Source organism: Hemitrygon akajei, chromosome 30, assembly GCF_048418815.1.
Source record: "Hemitrygon akajei chromosome 30, sHemAka1.3, whole genome shotgun sequence".
Taxonomy (NCBI): domain Eukaryota; kingdom Metazoa; phylum Chordata; class Chondrichthyes; order Myliobatiformes; family Dasyatidae; genus Hemitrygon; species Hemitrygon akajei.
The window spans coordinates 17,377,101-17,396,856 of record NC_133153.1 but is presented as its reverse complement, the minus strand read 5'-3'; the positions used below and the strand labels follow the sequence as shown (position 1 = coordinate 17,396,856).

Genomic DNA, 19,756 nt, shown 5'->3' with positions numbered 1-19,756 from the left:
TTGCACAGTCGCCATTACACATTCACGGAACAGGGACAGAGCATATCCCGCTAATTCCCTTTCCTCATCTGCCTGCTCCCTGGACATACGTACAGCTGAATCCTTCCATGTTTCAACATTGCATTCTCAACCCTTGCCTCACTTTGTAATGCATGGACGGTCTGCAGAACGTTCTCACGTCTAAGCATGGCTTCCAAGAATGAACGTCCCACTATACAAAATTAGCACATTTCACAGTCATCTCATGCACTTTGAAAATGTTCAGAGTCCTTTTCTCTGTTAACTAGAAGCATTGCCCACTAATACGTATGCAGAGATTGCAAACTTACTGTCCATGAATTTTTCTTCACTATTTTTAATGGCTGGCATTAGGTGCTTCGGTGACCTTCCAGTTCACATAGCTAACAGGCAAGAACATTATTCCCCCTCAATTGTGAAGCTCTTTCCCTGACACTGTAGTAAAATGCATTGTAAATCAACAAGCCTCCTTCCCTTAATCCTACAGGACCTTCAACACAAACAGTATCAAATGACTAACTGGTGCCATTTCACTTTTGGGTCCTTCAGTACTATACTGAAGTTACAATAGCTTGCTCGTCCAGCTCCCCATGAAAGCCAGGAATATGGGGGGGGTGGTCACTTTCACACTTTCATCTTCATTGCTTATAGAGAACTTCCAGATTGGGATTGTGTACCTCAGTAGAAACCATCTCATGTTCTATTTCAACACAGCAAAATATTTCAATTGCCTTAAGTTGCCCATTTAACAGATGAAAAATCACCTTCCCACCATTCAACCCATATCAACAAATTTCATGACATATGCCAGTGATATTAAACCTGATTTGATTCTGATATCTACACTTCTATTTCTTAACTTTTGTATTTTCTTTATATTCTAGTTGGTTACAGCCTTTAATTTATTTCAGAATAATACTTTATATACCTGAAATTAGCTATTGCAGTTGAACCTGTCGAAGCTGCATGTATTTTTAGAAAGAAGATCTTATCATAACCCACAAACATTAATTTCAAATTAATGTGGGAAGCAATAGAACTTCAGTTTGACAATTACTCAGTCCTTTTCACTTGTTTCCTCTCACAGCAAGCCACCTCCATCCATTGTACTGGAGCCTACCAGGGAGAAGGCAATTCTAGATTTAGTGTTGTGCAATGAACCGGATTTGATCAGGGACCTCGAGGTAAAGGAACCATTAGGAGGTAGTGACCATAATATGATATGTTTTAACCTACAATTTGAGAAGGAGAAGGGAAAATCGGATGTGTCAGTATTACAGTTGAACAAAGGGAACTATGGAGCTATGAGGGAGGAGCTGGCCAAAGTTCAATGAAACAATACCCTAGCAGGGAAGACAGTGGAACAAAAACGGCAGATATTTCTGGGAATAATGCAGAAGGTGCAGGATCGGTTCATTCCAAAGAGGAAGAAAGATCCTAAGGGGAGTAAGGGCTGTGGCTGACAAGGGAAGTAAAAGGCAGTATAAAAATAAAAGAGAAGAAGTATAACATAGCAAAGATGAGCGGGAAACCGGAGGACTGGGAAGCTTTTAAAGAGCAACAGAAGATAACAAAAAAGGCAATACACCAAGAAAAAATGAGGTACGAAGGGAAACTAGCCAAGAATATAAAGGAGGATAGTAAAAGCTTCTTTAGGTATGTGAATATCAAAAAAATAGTTAAGACCAAAATTGGGCCATTGAAGACAGAAACGGGTGAATTTATTATGGGGAACAAGGAAATGGCAGATGAGTTGAACAGGTACTTTGGATCTGTCTTCACTAGGGAAGACACAAACAATCTCCCAGATGTAATAGTGGCCACAGGAACTAGGGTAAAGGATGAACTGAAGGAAATTTATATTAGGCAAGAAACGGTGTTGGATAGACTGTTGAGTCTGAAGGCTGATAAGTCCCCGGGACCTAATGGTCTGCATCCCAGGGTACTTAAAGAGGTGGCTCTAGAAATCATGGATGCATTGGTAATCATTTTCCAATGTTCTATAGATTCAGGAACAGTTCCTGCTGATTGGAGGGTGGCTAATATTGTCCCACTTTTCAAGAAAGGAGTTTATGCAGTTTAATGTGGATAAATGTGAAGTTATCCACTTTGGTGGCAAGAACAGGAAGGCAAATTACTATCTAAATGGAGTCGTTAGGAAAAGGGGAAGTACAACGATATCTAGGTGTTCTTGTACATCAGTCAATGAAAGCAAGCTTGCAGGTACAGCAGGCAATGAAGAAAGCTAATGGCATGCTGGCTTTTATAACAAGAGGAATTGAGTATAGGAGTAAAGAGGTCCTTCTGCAGCTGTACAGGGCCCTGGTGAGACCCTACCTGAAGTATTGTGTGTAGTTTTGGTCTCCAAATTTGAGGAAGGACATTCTTACTATTGAGGGAGTGCAGCGTAGGTTCACAAGGTTAATTCCCGGAATGGCGGGACTGTCATATGTTGAAAGATTGGAGCGACTGGGCTTGTATACACTGGAATTTAGAAGGATGAGAGGGGATCTGATTGAAACATATAAGATTATTAAGGGATTGGACAGACTGGAGGCAGGAAGCATGTTCCCGCTGATGGGCCAGTCCAGAACTAGAGGCCACAGTTTAAGAATAAGGGGTAGGCCATTTAGAACAGAGATGCGGAAAAACTTTTTCACCCAGAGAGTGGTGGATATGTGGAATGCTCTGCCCCAGAAGGCAGTGGAGGCCAAGTCTCTGAATGCATTCAAGAGAGAGTTAGATAGAGCTCTTATAGATAGCGGGGTCAAGGGATATGGGGACAGGGCAGGAACGGGGTACTGATTGTGTATGATCAGCCATGATCACAGTGAATGGTGGTGCTGGCTAGAAGGGCCGAGTGGCTTACTCCTGCACCTACTGTCTATTGTCTATTGTGTGCCACATTGAATTTTCATATAGCCCAATAGCTGATCATCCCAGATATTAACTGTGCAGGAGAAAAACTTTACAAGAATTTCCCCGAATCCAGGTCTTCATTCGTTTATCTGTCGCTCATTCAACCTCCCTCAACTCTTTGCCACCAGATATTCACTTTCCCCGTCATTAGCAACTCCCACGTGGGCACAATTGCAATCAAGATCAATTTCCCAGTCTTGCAAACCAAGCTCCAGCTACCCCACATCACTCAGTGAGCTCAATCCACTTGGACACTTTGTGCATTTGGGGAACATTTCACTTGATTTTTCTCACCACAATTCAAGACCAGAACTATTTGTAACAAAGCTCAGCTGTAATTGACCTCACAGCGCCCAGGCAGTGAATTTGCAGGTGAATCTGGGAAGTAATTATGATGTTGCAGTTCAATAGCTAATTGGAGAAATATTACAGCTTTGAATCTTTAATCGTCACGACTAATGAAAAGCAAACAATTACATTTCTTAAATCTCAGTCTGGTTCCTTTACCACCTCAATACATCTATATAAAATGTCTTCTAATATTATGCCACAAACAACACCTGTTTCCTCTCAAAATATTTTGAACAAGACCAAATATGCCGTACCAACTACCACTGAATTATGGCCCATATCATTCTCCTACTCTAAAATTGCATCAATTAGGAACAAAGTTTAAACTGGCCAACTCTTTTAATTCCAGATCTTTGTGAATATCAGAGGGAGCAACTTGTTATCACGTCAGTCTATACTGAGTTCAAACACAACGACCAGAAATGAAAATGGCTGTGTTTACAGTCTACTGTAGGGCTCTGGAATTAGATTACTGATACACTTCTGTTTAAGTCATCTGATTAAGACAGACAACGATCAAGCATACTTTATTTTATTTAGTTAGCTTACTTATTAAGATACAGCGTGGAGGGCAGAGTTTCATTATGATTGTGTTAAATGGCGACTCCTTTGCTTGCATCTTTGGAAACAGCTCTATTTCTATCTTCAATATCTTTTTTTTCCCCCTTTCAAGATTTTTTTGAAGACCCTAACCTGGAGTGAAACTTTGACTTTGGTTCATTGCAGAAATGGGTCCCGCTCTCAGGGCCTCACAACCAGCCACTTTTCGATATCCCAAGGTCGCGGCCTAGAAGACTAGTGCGCCTTCAGGGTTCCGGATTTTCATGGCTCTTGAAACAGGCTGATTCAAGGCTGGTGCTGCCGCCTGACACATCGCGGGAGAACACAGAAGATCGGAAGCAGCGAGCGTGCCGCTGGCTGTCCGCCCAGAGACCTGAGATCTTTGGGCAGAGAGCTCAGAAAAAGTGACGTAATGGACTTTTAACATCGTAATCAGAGAGTTATTTGTTATGTCTCCCCTCTCACTAGGAAACGGGGCACCTCTTTTTCCATTATTAGGGAGAGAGAGAGCCTGTGTTATGTTGAATACTGGGTGAACGAGTAGTCTTTGGGGTACTGCAAGTCTGGGTCTTTATTGATGCTTTGAAGCATGTTTGAAAATTCGGTGGGGGTTGCTGATGCTTTTTTTGTTGGTGGGGGTTGCTGATGCTTTTTTTGTTGATGGGGGCATCGTTGCCTTGCTGCTTCTAGTGCATGGAAGGGGGGTGGCTGGGGCGGGGGTCTTTGGGGTTCTAACATTTAACTGTCATTCCTTCTTTGGAGCCCTCCTCTGTTTTCATGGACGTTTGCGAAGAAAAAGAATTTCAGGATGTATATTGTATACATTTCCCTGACATTACATGTATCTATTGAAACCTATTGACCTATTGGAGTAGGCCCGCACTGCCCGGCAACCCCATTTAAACCTAGCCTAATCACAGGACAATTTACAACAACCAATTAGACTATGAACTGGTACATCTTTGGGCTGTAGGAGGAAACCACAGCACCCGAAGGAAACCCACATGGTCACAGGGAGAACGCACAAACTCCTTACAAACAGCGGCTGGAATCCAGCCATCCAGCCAATTTAACACATCCTTCCATAAATTGTCTCTCCATTTTAAAGATAATCATGAGAAATTTCAAAAAAAAAATCACAAATAAAAACATGCAGTTCTGTAGACCAGGGAAATTTGCATCTGCTGCAGAAGATGGCAAATAATATAACAGCATTTTGAATCACTGTACACTTCCCTACACAGCCCGAGATTTTTTCATTCACTGATTATTGTCCATTTAAAGTAATCTGCCTGCTATGATCTTCTCTTTTCTGCCATTTCAGACTGATGCAAATGATCAGCTTGGGAGTTCTCCCGCTGTGCTTAACCAGCATGACTGAAAACAGATTATCACACAACCCCAGTGTTTACAAATTGGTTGCCACTTTTCATCATGACTACACTGACTCCAATTTTACATCATTGGCTGGTAAGCAATGTGGGACAAAGGGAGAAGAATCTCTTTATGGAAATGGTGCATCCAATCATTTATTTATTAACATCAATTTTTGGAGTAAAGTGATGTGACACTTTGGTTGTGGATGCTCGGTTAACTATGAACAAGGCCAAGATCAATAGATACAGACAATGCTGGAATCACTAGGCTTGTCAAGCAGCATTTGTGGAAACTGAAAGCGAGTTTTAACAATTCAGATCCAGGAAAGAGTAAACAAGTTAGCTTTCAGTGGCAGAGAGGATAACGGTAGGTAGGGATGAATTAGACAAAAGAAAATATCTCTGATTAACAATGATTTTTTAAAAATTTCTCCAGATCAACAATGTTCTGGTCAATAATCATTGCTACATCTAATTGAAGACTGAGGAGCTTGCCCTCATCTCTCCAAAGCTTGGATATATTACACTAAATCTGGCTACTCAAACTAGTTAGCAGAGAACAAGTGCATAATATCTAAAATATTTCAGTTCTTCTCTCACTGACATATGCAATAGCAGCAAAGGCAGAATATTTTGCGGATGCTTTAGGTTGAAAGAATGAAGATGTGGATGGATGCACTGAGATAGAATTCAGGCATAATCTGACAGAATGCCTGAACAGGCTCAATGGCTGAATTGGTGACTTGAGTTCAAATGTTTGAATATAAGGTCAGCATACAAAAGGAGTCTGTTCTCATGCCAGAGTAACTGCACCATAAATACAAAGTCTGGACTCACTGAATTTGGAAGGACAAGAGCTGATCTCACTAAGTCACTTACGATTCAGAGAGGAATTGACATGGTAGATGCCAAGAAGCGGCTAGTTTCACAGTGTCACAGGATGGAGATTTCGGGTGTGCAGCCTCAGGATATGAGGCTGGCCATTTAGGAGGAGAATTTTTTTTTATATGCCAAGGGTTTTCAGTGTTTCTAATTCTCTCCTCCAGATGGTTGTGGATACTCAGATGCTAACTATGTTCAATGTCAAGAGCAATAGCTAAACACAAATTGTTCTGTAGCTGCTGGAAATCTTGAGCAACGCACACAAATTCTGGAGGAACAGGCCAGGCATTGTCTATGGACAGGAATAAACAGTCAACAATTCAGGCCGGGACTCTACATCAGTGCCATCATGAATCCTGATGAAGAATCTTGGCCCTTTTCGGCGACTGTTTATTCATCTCCATAGATGCTGCCTGACTTGCTGAGTTCCTCCAGTATTTTGCATGTGTTGCTTGAGCAAACAATCTTTGGATACAATGAGCCTCAAGTTTACATGGATTGGGCAGCAAGATAGAAGAGACGCAAGGTTGTCATGATCTCACTGAAAAGAACATAAGTTCAAAGGGGCTCTCCTCCTTCTGCCAATACCATTCCAACTTGCACCTTCACCACATCATTGAAGCCTGACATCTCATTCCAGCAAATCCTCTCTAGTTCCACTCTAAGACTCTTTCATTCTTTCTCAGATGTGTCCCATATACCTGGTCACAATAAGGTAACAGCATTGTGTAACACAAAGCAACTTAACATCCATCTGTAAAGGGTGAACAATAAAGAGAGGAAGAGGGAGACTTAGGGTGTCAAAGGAGCATAAAAAGAAGCAGGAGTTGACCATCTGGTCCTTTGTTCCGGTCGCAGGATTCAAAAAGTCTGTGGCTGATCTTTAAATTCATTGCCTCTTTCTTGTGCTAACCCTCTATTCCTAGAGTCCCCTAATATCTACAATATAACCCCTGTCTTCAATATACATGGCAGTCATAGGCCCCTGAACCTTTACGCTCTAAAAAGAGGTTTATTCTTATGTTAGTCTCAAATGTCTTAAGACTGTAATTCTTGGTTCTAGACACCCCAGCCATAGGAAATGGCCCCATCAAACCCTAGAATAAATGTCAGTTAGCAGAGCTGCTGCCTCAGAGCGTCATCAACCCTGGTATAATCCTCAGCTCAATTGTTTTCTGCGTGGTTTTCCCATTTTCTCCCCATGACCAGGTGGATCTTTCCTGTATGCTTGTGTTTTTTCCCACGTTCCAAAGACAAGCAGGTTGAGAGAGTAATTGGCCCCTAAGTCTGCAGTCAAACGGTAGAGCCTCTCAGGGGGTAGGTGGGAATGTGGGCTAAGTATAATAGGTTTGGGTAAGACCAGTGTAAAAGTGAGTGGTTGATGGTCAGAGCAGATTTGATGAGCTTACAAGCCCATTCCAGTGTTGTATCTCAACGACTCAGTGAAATATGTGTTTTAATGAAACTCTCATTCTTATGACATAATCAAGTATTGGCCAATCTGCTTAATCATAGAACAAACTCACCAACACAGGTACTTAACTGCTGAACCTTTCCCAGACTGACTTAGATGTATTTATTTAGAGATACAGCACTTCCAGCCCAAATAGCCGGCCCAATTACACCCATGTGACTAATTAACCTACTTAATGGATACCTCTTTGGAATGTTGGAGGAAACCCATGTGGTCAGGGGGAGAACGCAATGCCTTACAGATTGTGGCAGAATTGAACCAAAGCCAGTGGCACTGTAACAGCATTACGCTAACTGCTATACTACCATGCTGCTCCATTTCTTTCATCACTCTTCTATCCAAATATAACCTTCCATAGGTCAGGAGACCAGAGAAACTACAAACAATAATCTTGGTGTTATTTCACCATGGTCCTTTATAATTCCAATTTAAGATTTGACATGGGGACAGCAGAATTTGATACAGTAATGCAACGTGATAAGGTGGAGAGACTCACATGAGGCACAAACAATACCTGAACTTGTTAATACTTATCACATTTAAATTCTGATAACTCGGCAACCAACTATTCAAAGTTACTGATGATTTTACATCTAGCTTAGTACTCAGCATTGGGTACAGGTGAGAAGTCGTGAACTACCCCAGTGCCTCGTGAACTCCAGCTGAACCTGAAGTTGCAGGATTTGGAAGCATCAACAATGCAAGTCTGCAATTTGGATAGAACGTGCAGGTGGTAATGATTCTATGTGCCTTTGTCGTGGCAGAGATCACAGCTTTGGGATGTGCTTTTGGGAAAGGACTGCAGTGGTGAGGATGGCATGAGCATTAGATGCAAGTACAGTATTTATTTTTGGCAATTGTTGTCAGCTGAACAATTGGGAGGTTCAACAATCTCATCAAGATCTGAGACTACCAGTGTATTGTGGAACATGGATGCAGCATCAACTTATCTTGATGGCTGGTAGCAGGTCAATGAACTTTTTTTTTCCCCCCAGGAGTCCACAGTCCTTAAATTTCCCAATAACCTGTCAGAACCATGTGTTCCCACTGCTTCCTCAATGTGTGTCAAGGCTCCCAGCAAACACAAGATCTCTCTCCGGCTTTCCTCTACCAAAGCAGCATTCAAACGCCAAGGAAACCTCCTTTTCCCACCTGTCAAAACTGCACCTCCTCTTTAAGAGGCTTATTTTAAGCCACACGGTGGCTTCAGAATCAGAACTGGAATTAGCTGGCTTCCAAACAACAAACAGTACGATTTACTCTGGCTGAAAGCTGCAATTGTTACTAAGCCCAGACAGAACGAAGGTAGGCGGCTACAGCATTGCATGAAACAGACAGAAGCTGATAGGCAGAAATTGTCACAGGATTTCCCATTTAATCCCCAGTTTTCTGTGAACAGAAATTCTCATCCTGTCCCATCAGATTTGTATAGAGTGTAGATCAGTGTAGCATAGGCACAGGCCCTTCAGCCCATGATGTTGCAGCAAACTAATTTTAAACGCCTAGCTAAACTAGCTCCATATGTCCACGTTCCTCCATTCCCGGCACTTTAATGTACCTACTTAAGAGCAACTTAAACATCTCCATCATATTTGCCTCCAGCACCACCACTGGCAGCATACCCCAGATGCCCACCACACTCTATGTAAAAAAAAACCTGCCAACACAATCTCCTTTAAATTTGCCCCCTCTCACCTTAAATGCACGTCCTCTGTTAAAGATTTTGACCCTGGCTGTCTATGCCTCTCATATTCTTGTATTATGGTTATTCATAATATATACGAATAAACTATAACAAGACGTATTTGATGTTAATAGAAGACAATGTACCCTTACACGCCATAGCTTTCCTCCTGCTTCATGCTGTCCTTCCCACAGACTTCAACTTCCAAAATACTTGTCCTGTCATTGAACAGATGCAGATGAAACCTCTCTCTCCATTGAAGGGTTCCAGACTTGTACAAGGCCTGGTGTGAGTGAAAGGGACAACAGTGAAATGACATTTTAAACTCCGTGATTCCAAGTATAGAGGTTTAATTAATTCATTATTTCTGGTTACTCCTTCTGAACAAATGAAAAAAAAAACTACCAGCTAACTGAATGCCAAGTGGATTAAAGCCTAAATCATCAAGCTACAACTTTTTCTCTGAGGCACCACATGTGAAACATTTTGGATTAATGGAACTTTTGATAAAGGTTGACATGCAGGACTTCCAAAGTAATAGCTTGCACTATATAGCACATAAAACAGCAAAATACTAAGGACACACAGCAGGTCAGGCAGCATCTATGGGGAGAGAAAGTCAAAAAGTTAACATTTCATCTTAATTCATGAGAAATTAATGATGAGCAGTCTTAATAACGAAAAGTTAATGATTCTGTTTGACCTGCTTGTGTTTCTATCATCTGCAGTTTTGTTTTTACGTGTTGTATTTATACTACCTGCCAAGAAGACATGTCAATGTTCCTCCCAGGAGTGTTAGTTAATAAACTCTGACATCAGCACAAAATGAGATATTAGGACAGCCAACCAAAAGAATAATCAAAGGATAGCATTTAAGGCACACCTCAAAAGGAAGAGGTTGTATCTGAGAAGTAGGGAAGTTTAAGAAGGGACTATGTGATGACTCACTAAGTTAGAGTACTGGCATAAAGTTCTAAGGGGAGGGTTTGGTTACATAACTGAAGAGAGTCATAGCCTTGGAGAAGACTGGAAAGAGGTACAAGGACTTTAAAATCGAGTCAATATTTTTCCCAAATATGGTCTAAGAGAAAAGCAGCAAATATACGGACAAACTTTTCCCAAGAGTAGTTAACTAGTTGCTTGAAAGTTTCAGCAGCATGGGAATGGCACTAGGTTTAACCAAATATCCTGAGTGGTTTGTCTCAGCTATGGTACATGAGAAAAATAAGCAGGAACCTTAACTGCTGTGCTGCGTTTGATGTGAAGATAGGGATGAGAGCAAACCCACAATGCTCTACCTCATTTCTACTCCTGGAAGCAGAATGAAATCAGAGAGTCACTTCTAGTTCTCCAACAGTGCATTCACGGCTTTCCTGAAACTTCTTCCCAAAACAGGACAATTTAAGCAATATGAATGGCAGGTACTTCAGGATTATTAAATCCAATGAAAGTTGCCCATCTCTAGCACTTGATTTTGTTTTACTCTATTTTGAGCATCTCAGCATTAGTTTTCGAAGTAACTGGACTTTTTCATTAATTTCTCATTAAACACACAAAAAACAGAGCTTAAACTGACTTGGTAATTATCATTACATCAATCGGCCTATGTTCTAGAAATGAAACAGTGCAACCTTTTCAATCATATCCCAACAGTTTGTAAATTTTTGATATATGTTCAAAAAGTTACAATTGTTTTCTTCTCCTCTCTCAATTAAATCTATCTTTTGCATGAATATCACAGCTGTTGGACATTGAAAGACATAAAAAGGCATTCGGGAATAATAGTCAGGACTGAGAGCAACTTTGAAGGGATCACACAACTGACATTCCAAAATCTATTGTTAGAACTGGGAGTTAGAGATGGATAGAGTGAATGATGTGGGAATAGGAAGAGGGGCAAAGAGAACAAATGGAAAGGGTTGTGATAGGTGGAAAACAAGACAGATCCTGTGAGAAAATGGGATAATAGCACAGGAAGAAAAGGTGCAGCCGTGGGGTGACAAGCACAAGAGGACATGAAGATGGCACGGAGAGTTGTCTTCCCTATCCACTGTGTAGTCAAACAGGACATAGTTACATTGTCTTATTGTCTTCACACTGATGAATTCTGTAGCTGCATCACACTTAACCAGATGATGAGCTGTTGTTCCTTGAGCTGGCTTGGAGTGGTGAAGAAAGATAAGCAATTGCAAGGGTAGTTGTATAATGGACAGATTATATTTTTCTATACAGAAATCAATAGTCTAATCTGCATTTAGATTCAACCCATGCCATGAGCAATGACACACATAGTACTGAATATTGTACAAGACCTGTCCCGCTTAAACAGAGCATTGGTACTTTGATGGAGGGATAGAAGCAGGTAAAAAGGAGAGTCTGGTGGATATAGGAGAAGGGGGAGGAGCTGGTGGGCTTGCTTTAAGACCATCATTTGGTTCCCTTTACAACGGTGAGTGGATGCAAGCCAAGCTGAAGTGAAAATCACAGTAAACTGCCGATGCTGGAAATTTTAAACTAAATCACTCAGCAGGTCAGGCAGCATAGAACCATAGAACATTACAGCACAGAAACAGGCCTTTTGGCCCTTCTTGCCTGTCCCGAACCGTTTTTCTGCCTAGTCCCACTGACCTGCACCTGGGCCATATCCCTCCAAACCCCTCATCCATATACCTGTCCAAGTTTTTCTTAAATGTCAAAAGTGAGCCCGCATTCACCACTTCATCTGGCAGCTCATTCCACACTCCCACCACTCTGCGTGAAGAAGCCCCCCCACTGTTCCCTTTAAACTTTTCCCCCTTCACCCTTAACCCATGACCTCTGGTTTTTCTTCTCCCCGGCCTCAGTGGAAAAAGCCTGCTTGCATTCACTCTATCTATATCCATCATAATTTTATACATCTCTATCAAATCACCCCTCATTCTCCTATGTTCCAGGGAATAAAGTCCTAACCTATTCAACCTTTCTCTGTAACTCAGTTTCTCAAGTCCCGGCAACATCCTTGTAAACTTTCTCTGCACTCTTTCAACCTTATTAATATCCTTCCTGTAATTAGGTGACCAAAACTGCACACAATACTCCAAATTCGGTCTCACCAATGTCTTATACAACCTCACCATTACATTCCAATTCTTAAATTCAATACTTTGATTTATAAAGGCCAATGTACCAAAAGCTCTCTTTACGACCCTATTCTATTGTGATGCCACTTTTAGGGAATTATGTATCTGTACTCCCAGATCCCCCTGTTCTACTGCATTCCTCATTGTCCTACCATTTACCTTGTATGTTCTATCTTGGTTTGACCTTCGGAAGTGCAATACTTCACAGTTGTCTGCATTAATCTCCATCTGCTATTTTTCAGCCCATTCCTCCAACTGGTTCAAATCCTTCTGCAAGCTTTGAAAACCTTCCTCACTGTCCACTACACATCAAATCTTTGTATCATCAGCAAATTTGCTGATCCAATTTGCCACATTATCATCCAGATCATTGATATAGATGACAAATAACAATGGACCCAGCACTAATCCCTGTGGATCACCACTAGTCACAGGCCTCCACTCAGAGTAGCAATCCTCCACTACCACTCTCTGGCTTCTTCCATTGAGCCAATGTCTAATCCAATTTACTACCTCTCCATGTAATCTGTGGAAGGGGCACAGAGTTAAGCTTTCAGATGTTAGACCCGCTGTAAGAACAGGGAGAGGGAGAAAGCAAGCTAGTTTTCAGCGGCAGAGAAAGTCGGGGGAGCGCTGGATCGAACCAAGGGAATATCTCTGATGAGGTGAGACCAAATGGGTTAATGTAGCAATCAGAAAAACTTCTGCTCCTTTTTCTGTGGGCCCCTAGGATGAACCAGGCAAGCAAATTAATTAAAGGAAATCAACCCGAGTTGGGTTCTCAGCATCAACTTGGGGCATCCTTGGGAAAGCCCCACTTAAGGTAGAGAAAACCAACAACTTGCTCCTCCTTGGCTGGCCCACTCACAATGCAGGTTCCTGTCGAAACATACGGAAAAAGTAGCAAGCCACACATTTGGTCATCAGGCGCACAGAAGACTTGGGGAATAAAACACAGTCGATTTGTGACTCCAAATTTACAGTTCACAGAGATGAGACTGCGTGGGGCTGCTGGATTCTGATACTTTAATCCAAAGTTCTTTCAGAAGTCAGGAAAGAGGCACAAAACTTGGTGCTTCATTATTGTTTTATTAAGTGCTTTATGAAGAGCAATGGAAAATTGAAGCGGACAGAAACAGGAGCAGAAGCAAAAGGAAGACTTAAAAGACAGGAAGCTATTTTTATACTCCATTAATAAAAAAAAAAATCCATTCAAATTTGTAGATAAGAGTCAGCCAATTAGAAAGTCCTTATTCAAATAATGCAACTCCAAGAACATTTCAGAATTACACCAACGTAACCACTAGGTGACACACTGAACAATTGCATATACATACAGTGGCCACTAGGAAACATACAAATAGACATTTAACTATTAAACTGCAAAGAAAATACTAATTAAAACAGTTGGATCCAACAGTACCCCCTTTAATTCTAATCAGACATTTAGAATTATTACATCTGAAAATCCAAAGGCACAAAAACTTGTAGTGTCTACATTAGGTATAAGCAAAAAAAAGTTATGAAATATAAAAGATTATATATTTATATATTCTTCAAACTGTTCAAGGATTACGCCACGATTAGGCAGATTAGTGAGCACACCCACACGAGTTTGAACTATTGTATTAAAGATTGCCCTTGAACAAATTAGAAAGATGCAAACTATAATAAAGCATAATAATACAAATATTAGTTCTCATTGTAAGTAGGGAAAATCGACAACAGTATTAACAACTACTAATATTAGAAAAAAACTGTATAGTGTTGAGTAGTTGTTGACTTGCTTTAAGTCTCCTGGCTGGTTAGTAATTTGCTCGCTGTAGCCCAGCAGTTTAGGCACTGGATCAAAGGGTGACAAGTACATTAACCATAGTACTTGTTGTTCTCATCCGCTACCATTTCAGCTTGCTTGCATATGCTGCCACGCATCCACTTACTTTTAACTTTCACTTTCACCGCCGAGTTAGTAATTGACAGCACTTGGTAGGGAACCTTCACATTGAGCTCCCAGTCGATCTTTAGGCAGTTTCTTAATCAGGAGCCACTCACCAGGAATCAGGGTGTGTCCTTCCTCTGTTGGATCACTCCATGCGGCAGAAACCTATTGAGAAGTAGACTGGACAACTTGGGAAAATTTCACACAATAGTTGACTAAACTGTCTGCCATAATGTGATTATCAGTTTCTCTCAGATCGGAGGGCTCCCAGCAGTGACGTCGGATGTCATATCTCCATACTCCATCACTGTTTAACCTTCCGCCATTCTCCATCCAGAACCACTTTGCCTGGTAAGAACACTGAGCTTTCATCTCTCGAATATCTTGCATGTTTGTCTGTCATAAAGAGTACAACTTTGTTTCCAGTTGTCTGGTTCACTGCATGTGTTCTTGGTATTTCTTTTATTTCCTTCACTTCTTTTACCGCTTCTTGTGACACCTTTTTGCAACTTTATCTGCAAATGGATTTCCACGGCTTTCCATTGTAGTCATTTTAGAGTGGCTTTTGCATTTTAATACAGCAAGATCTGACAGCAGTTGTATGACATCCAGAAACCCTTGTACCAGTTGACCATTTTATGTTGGGTTTCCAACAGCCCTAAAAAATCCTCTCTGCCTCCATGTTTTTGGTCTTTATGAACTCCAAAAGCATATCAAGAATCAGTGTAGGTATTAGTTGATCTTCCTCCTTCCAACTTATAGGCTTCAATCAAAGCCTTCAGAGGTACCAGGAGTCATACTTTCTCATGCCAGCACTTCAGTTTCAGAAACAACAGCTCACCATTCAAATTGTTTTCTCATTCGGTGAGGAACCATCAGTGCACAGAATCAGATCTGGGTTCAAAAAAGGCTTCTTCAGCTTTATTAATTGTATACATATTAATCTGCCGAGGTTTTGTATCATTTTATAGCTGTTGAAGATTATATATCAATAAAAAGATTCTAAAAATGAAAAAAAGGCAATACTTTGTAATAATTTGCATCTTCTTGGCATGTTATTATTCTTGCACAGTCATGGTCATCATAGTCTCCCATGTCCAATGGTAACAGTAGAGCTGTAATCGCCAGACTCACTCATGTAATGAAATTTGGTCCCTCAAGAACAGTAGACCACTTGAACCACTGGGCAGCTGTTAATTGAGAGGCTCTATTTATAGTCACTAAAGTGTGTACTGAGCGTGGCCTTTGAGCATTTAAAATGTGATCAAGCAGTGTGCTAGAAACAGTCATGACTATCAGATGGGCTGCCTGCACTGCTCACCAACATGGACACCATCCTAATACTATATTATCCAATTTAGCAGTTTAGCCAATTAAGCAATTTAGCAATTTACAATTGCATCTTCTTATTGCAATTGTGCCTTGTCTGGATTTGCTTTATTCACCTTTGTAGGACAGATAATTGAGCAAATAAAGCACATCATGTTCACGCTGACCTCCAGCCTTGCATAAAAACAAGACCATGCTCATATGGGTGGCATCCGTCGGTCTCGAGAGACCATGGATCTGCGCCTGGAGTTTCCAGAGCGCAGGCCTGGGCAGGGTTGTATGGGAGACCGGCAGTTGCCCAAGCTGCAGGCCTTCCCCTCTCCACACCACCGATGTTGTCCAAAGGAAGGGCACTAGGACCCAAGCAGCTTGGCACCGGTGACGTCGCAGAGCAATGTGTTGTTAAGTGCCTTGCTCAAGGACACAAACACGCTGTTTCAGTTGAGGCTCGAACCAGTGACCTTCAGGTTACTAGCCTGATGCCTTGCCCACTAGGCCACGCGCCACCACGCTCATATTGTATGATATTGAATCAATGACTGCTGCAGTTAAGTCTCTCAGATGTTGTCTCAAAGCCATGTGATAGACAGTGGGACTGTGGTGGAGCCCTTGTGGTAGCCTCATCCACTATTATTGTTGACCATCAACTGCGAAAGCCAACCATGGATGGTATTCAGACGTCAGCGGTACTGAACAGAATCCATTGGCCTTATCAATAATTGTAAATCACGTGCGTGATGACTTCAGGGCATTGAAAATAATTGATCGATCTTCCACTAAAGGGGTTAGCATGTCCAATAATTGATTAGCAATGGTTTCATCTTCAGTGCTGTGTTTCTTCATTTCTTTGGCCTTTGTTGGAGCAAGCTATGACAGAGCAGTCCATCTCATTATTGTTTTATTACTGTCATCTTCACCCGAGTCACTAGAGCTCAATGTAGAGTCTATGTTATGGCCATCCTGTAATTTCTTGGAGTTCAGATGTGGCAATCTCTCCAAAATCTGTGTGATGTAGGCTGTAGTTCCTTGGAGTTCAGATGGTGTCACTGTCTCGGGGGACTGTACAGTGTAAGGGGGGGGGGGGAGTGTTTCCCATATAGGAGCTATAGAAATAGCACCACTAGCAGGACCACCTTCTGGAAGTCCCTGTTCAGTTTCTCCATATTGTTTCAGTTTTCTTCTGAGCTCCATGCAATGCATTTCAATTCAATTATCACATTGCTCAGTCAGTTAATGCAGAGATTTGTTCTTCAGATATTTTACTGTCTCTGTCACACTATCTCTGTTTTTGTATTTTATTGCAAGTTTTGGATTTCTTTCCCAATCGATTAGCAGGAGCCTTTACTTGTCCAGTTAACTCTTTCATTCGCACACACATTTGATCAAACCAACTGCGTGGTCTTATCTCTAAATCACTAGCAGTCATTCCAAGATTTCACTTCCCTCAGGCATTTTCTGGATCTTAATAAACTTAACCTTGTTGGTATGTTCCGTCTGGACTTTTTCATTAATTTTATGGAACTCAGATGTTTTATTCTAGTAAAAGCTCTTAGTAGGATTCAAGACTTTGGCTATTGTTATGATTCAATTTTAATGTACCGAATAGATTGTCTTGCAACTGTAATAGATTGTCCATCAATCAAATAGATTGCCCAACAAAAATAAATTCACTAGCTACCAAAATAGATTGCCATGCAACTGAAATAGATTGCCAGGCAACTGACATAGAGTGTCCTGCAGCCAAAATTCTTCTGTAATCTACCAGCTTGTATGGCTGACCCCAATATTAATTTCAGTGATCATCTTGATTTTTACCGATCTATTTTGTTTTTCAGAATAGCAATGCAGAGGTTTCCTCACTCCTGGTTTCAATCCAATAACATTTTCAAGCCAGAAGTTAAGTTTTAACTCAGAAATTATTGGAACAGAGAAAGTTCTTTCCCCTTTTGCTGTGCGTTAAAAAATTCCATGTTGTCTATGATTGTTCCAAGTCCTTAAACAACACAATCATCCTCCTGCCGACTACACCAATTGTTGTATTATGAGGTTTAAATCCAACGTTCTTTCAGAAGTCAGGAAAGAGGCACAAAACTTGTTGCTTCATTAAACATTGATAGAGCAAAGGATAATTGAAACAAACAGCAACAGGAGCAGAGGCTAGTAGCAGAAGGCAGAACAAAGACTTAAAGACGAAGAGACTAAGATGGAGCTGCCTTGTGGTCAATTATTTTTATATTCCATAGATAAGAAAAATTCCATTCAAATTTGTAGATAACAGTAGCCAGTTAGAAAGCCTTTATTTACATAATGCTACATCAAGAAAGCTTCCAGAACTTTCCAGAATAATACCAATGGAACCGCTAGTGGGCACACTGAACAATTGGATATACATACATTGACCACTAGGAAACATATTAAACAAGTACATGTATGTAAAATACAAGCAGACAATTAGCTGTTGAATGGCAATGAAAATAACAATTAAACAGCTGGATCCAACAGAGCGCAAAAACAAGGTACCATGTCATACAGTACTCGGGCACTCAGCACATTGTACCACTTCTCATTTTGTGGAGCTTGCTATAAGCTTTTTGGCTGCTACTTGCACTCCAGATACTGCAGTATAAGTGATAGATACAGTACTGCATTAGCTGCATTCCCACACACACTATCCTTAAAATGGATTCAGATATTGCCACATTAATTCAGGTTTTTGTTTAAGTATGCAAAAACTTGTGCAAATTTGGTTGTCTTATTGCCCTGCTCATTCTTATTGCTCAGAAAAATGAGAGGAGATCTTCGAGAAACATATAAAATTATGAAAGGCATAGATAAGATAGAGGCAAGAAAGTTGTTTCCACTGATAGGTGAGACTAGAAATAGGGGACATGGATTTGGGGGAGTTGATTTAGGACGGAGATGAGAAGGAACTGCTTTTCCCAGAGGATGGTGAATCTTTGGAATTGTCTGCCCAATGAAGCAGTGGAGCCTACCTCCGTAAATATATTTAAGACAAGGTTGGATAGATTTTTGCACAGTAGGGGTATTAAGGGTTATGGGAAAAAGGCAGGTAGGTGGAGATGAGTTCATGGCCTGCTCAACCATGACCTTATTGAATGGCATAGCAGGCTCGATGGGCCAAACAGCCTACTCCAGCTCCTATTTCTTATGTTCTTATGCAGAAAGAAACACCTGCAATTCAGGTTTAATTTGTTTGGTTTAAGGCAGAGACAGGGGTTCCCAACCTGGAGTCCATGAGCCCCATGCATAAAGGTATTGGTCTATGGCATAAAAAAGGTTGGAAACCCCTGCTTGAGTATGTTTTGAAGGTGTCCCTAAGAAGTTAAAGACACTTTACCAAAGAAACTCAATCCTAGAGATGATTTCATTCAGCAAAAATCAGAAAAAGGAAGAAGTGCATAGTGTATGTTTCAGTCAAGTATATACAGTAACACTATGGAGAATGCTGCACTATTTTTTCCAGTGTAATAAAGATCATTAATGGAAGACATGCACTCCTAAAAGAATGAAGGAATAACAATGAATATTTTTAAATCTTATGTTCTTCAATCAAAGAGTACCTGTGTCCTACTACATACCTTGCTTGTGTACTTTTCATCGCCCAGTCTGAACCGAACGTAAAGTTCTTCAGCTGCCTTCTCCTGCAGGCCCTTCCCCTCAAAGAGGGTGATGCCGACAACCTCGTTCCACAGCTGGCTCTTCCGAAGGGAATCGGACAAGCAGATGCTCTGGATGAAGTTAGCCTTTAGCACCAATCGCAGCCGCAGGTAAGCAAGGAGAGAAGAGAGATGATTTAAGCGCTAAAGCAATACTATTTTTAAGTCACAAAATCACCTTCATACATAAAAGAGATTTTTATAAGCAAAAACCAAATAGGTGTTGACTTAAAAGGAAACAGGAAGTTGTTTGTTTATTGAGAAAGGCATCAGGATCTCACACAGAGGTGGAAGGGATCAGAAATACACAGAAGTCAAATATTCATGGGTATGGATCCCCTATGTTATGAATAAAAACTGTGGATATTATTCGGGCAAGAAGACGCATTCATCTTTCATCAGAAACTTTCAGCCTTTTATATTAGCA

At 41.0% G+C, this 19,756-nt stretch overlaps 1 protein-coding gene across 5 annotated transcripts in view; it reads right to left on the bottom strand.

The window, feature by feature from the left end:
• The window catches only part of LOC140718840 (multiple C2 and transmembrane domain-containing protein 2-like), a 431,322-nt gene that overhangs the window by 191,923 nt on the left and 219,643 nt on the right, over positions 1-19,756 (bottom strand). For all 5 annotated transcript variants that reach the window (XM_073033051.1, XM_073033048.1, XM_073033050.1 and 2 more), the window contains 2 exons: positions 19,252-19,416; positions 9,418-9,548 (listed from right to left, as the gene is read on the bottom strand). In XM_073033051.1, coding sequence (XP_072889152.1) covers positions 9,418-9,548; positions 19,252-19,416 — 296 coding nt within the window. The remainder of the gene's footprint in view (positions 1-9,417; positions 9,549-19,251; positions 19,417-19,756) is intronic.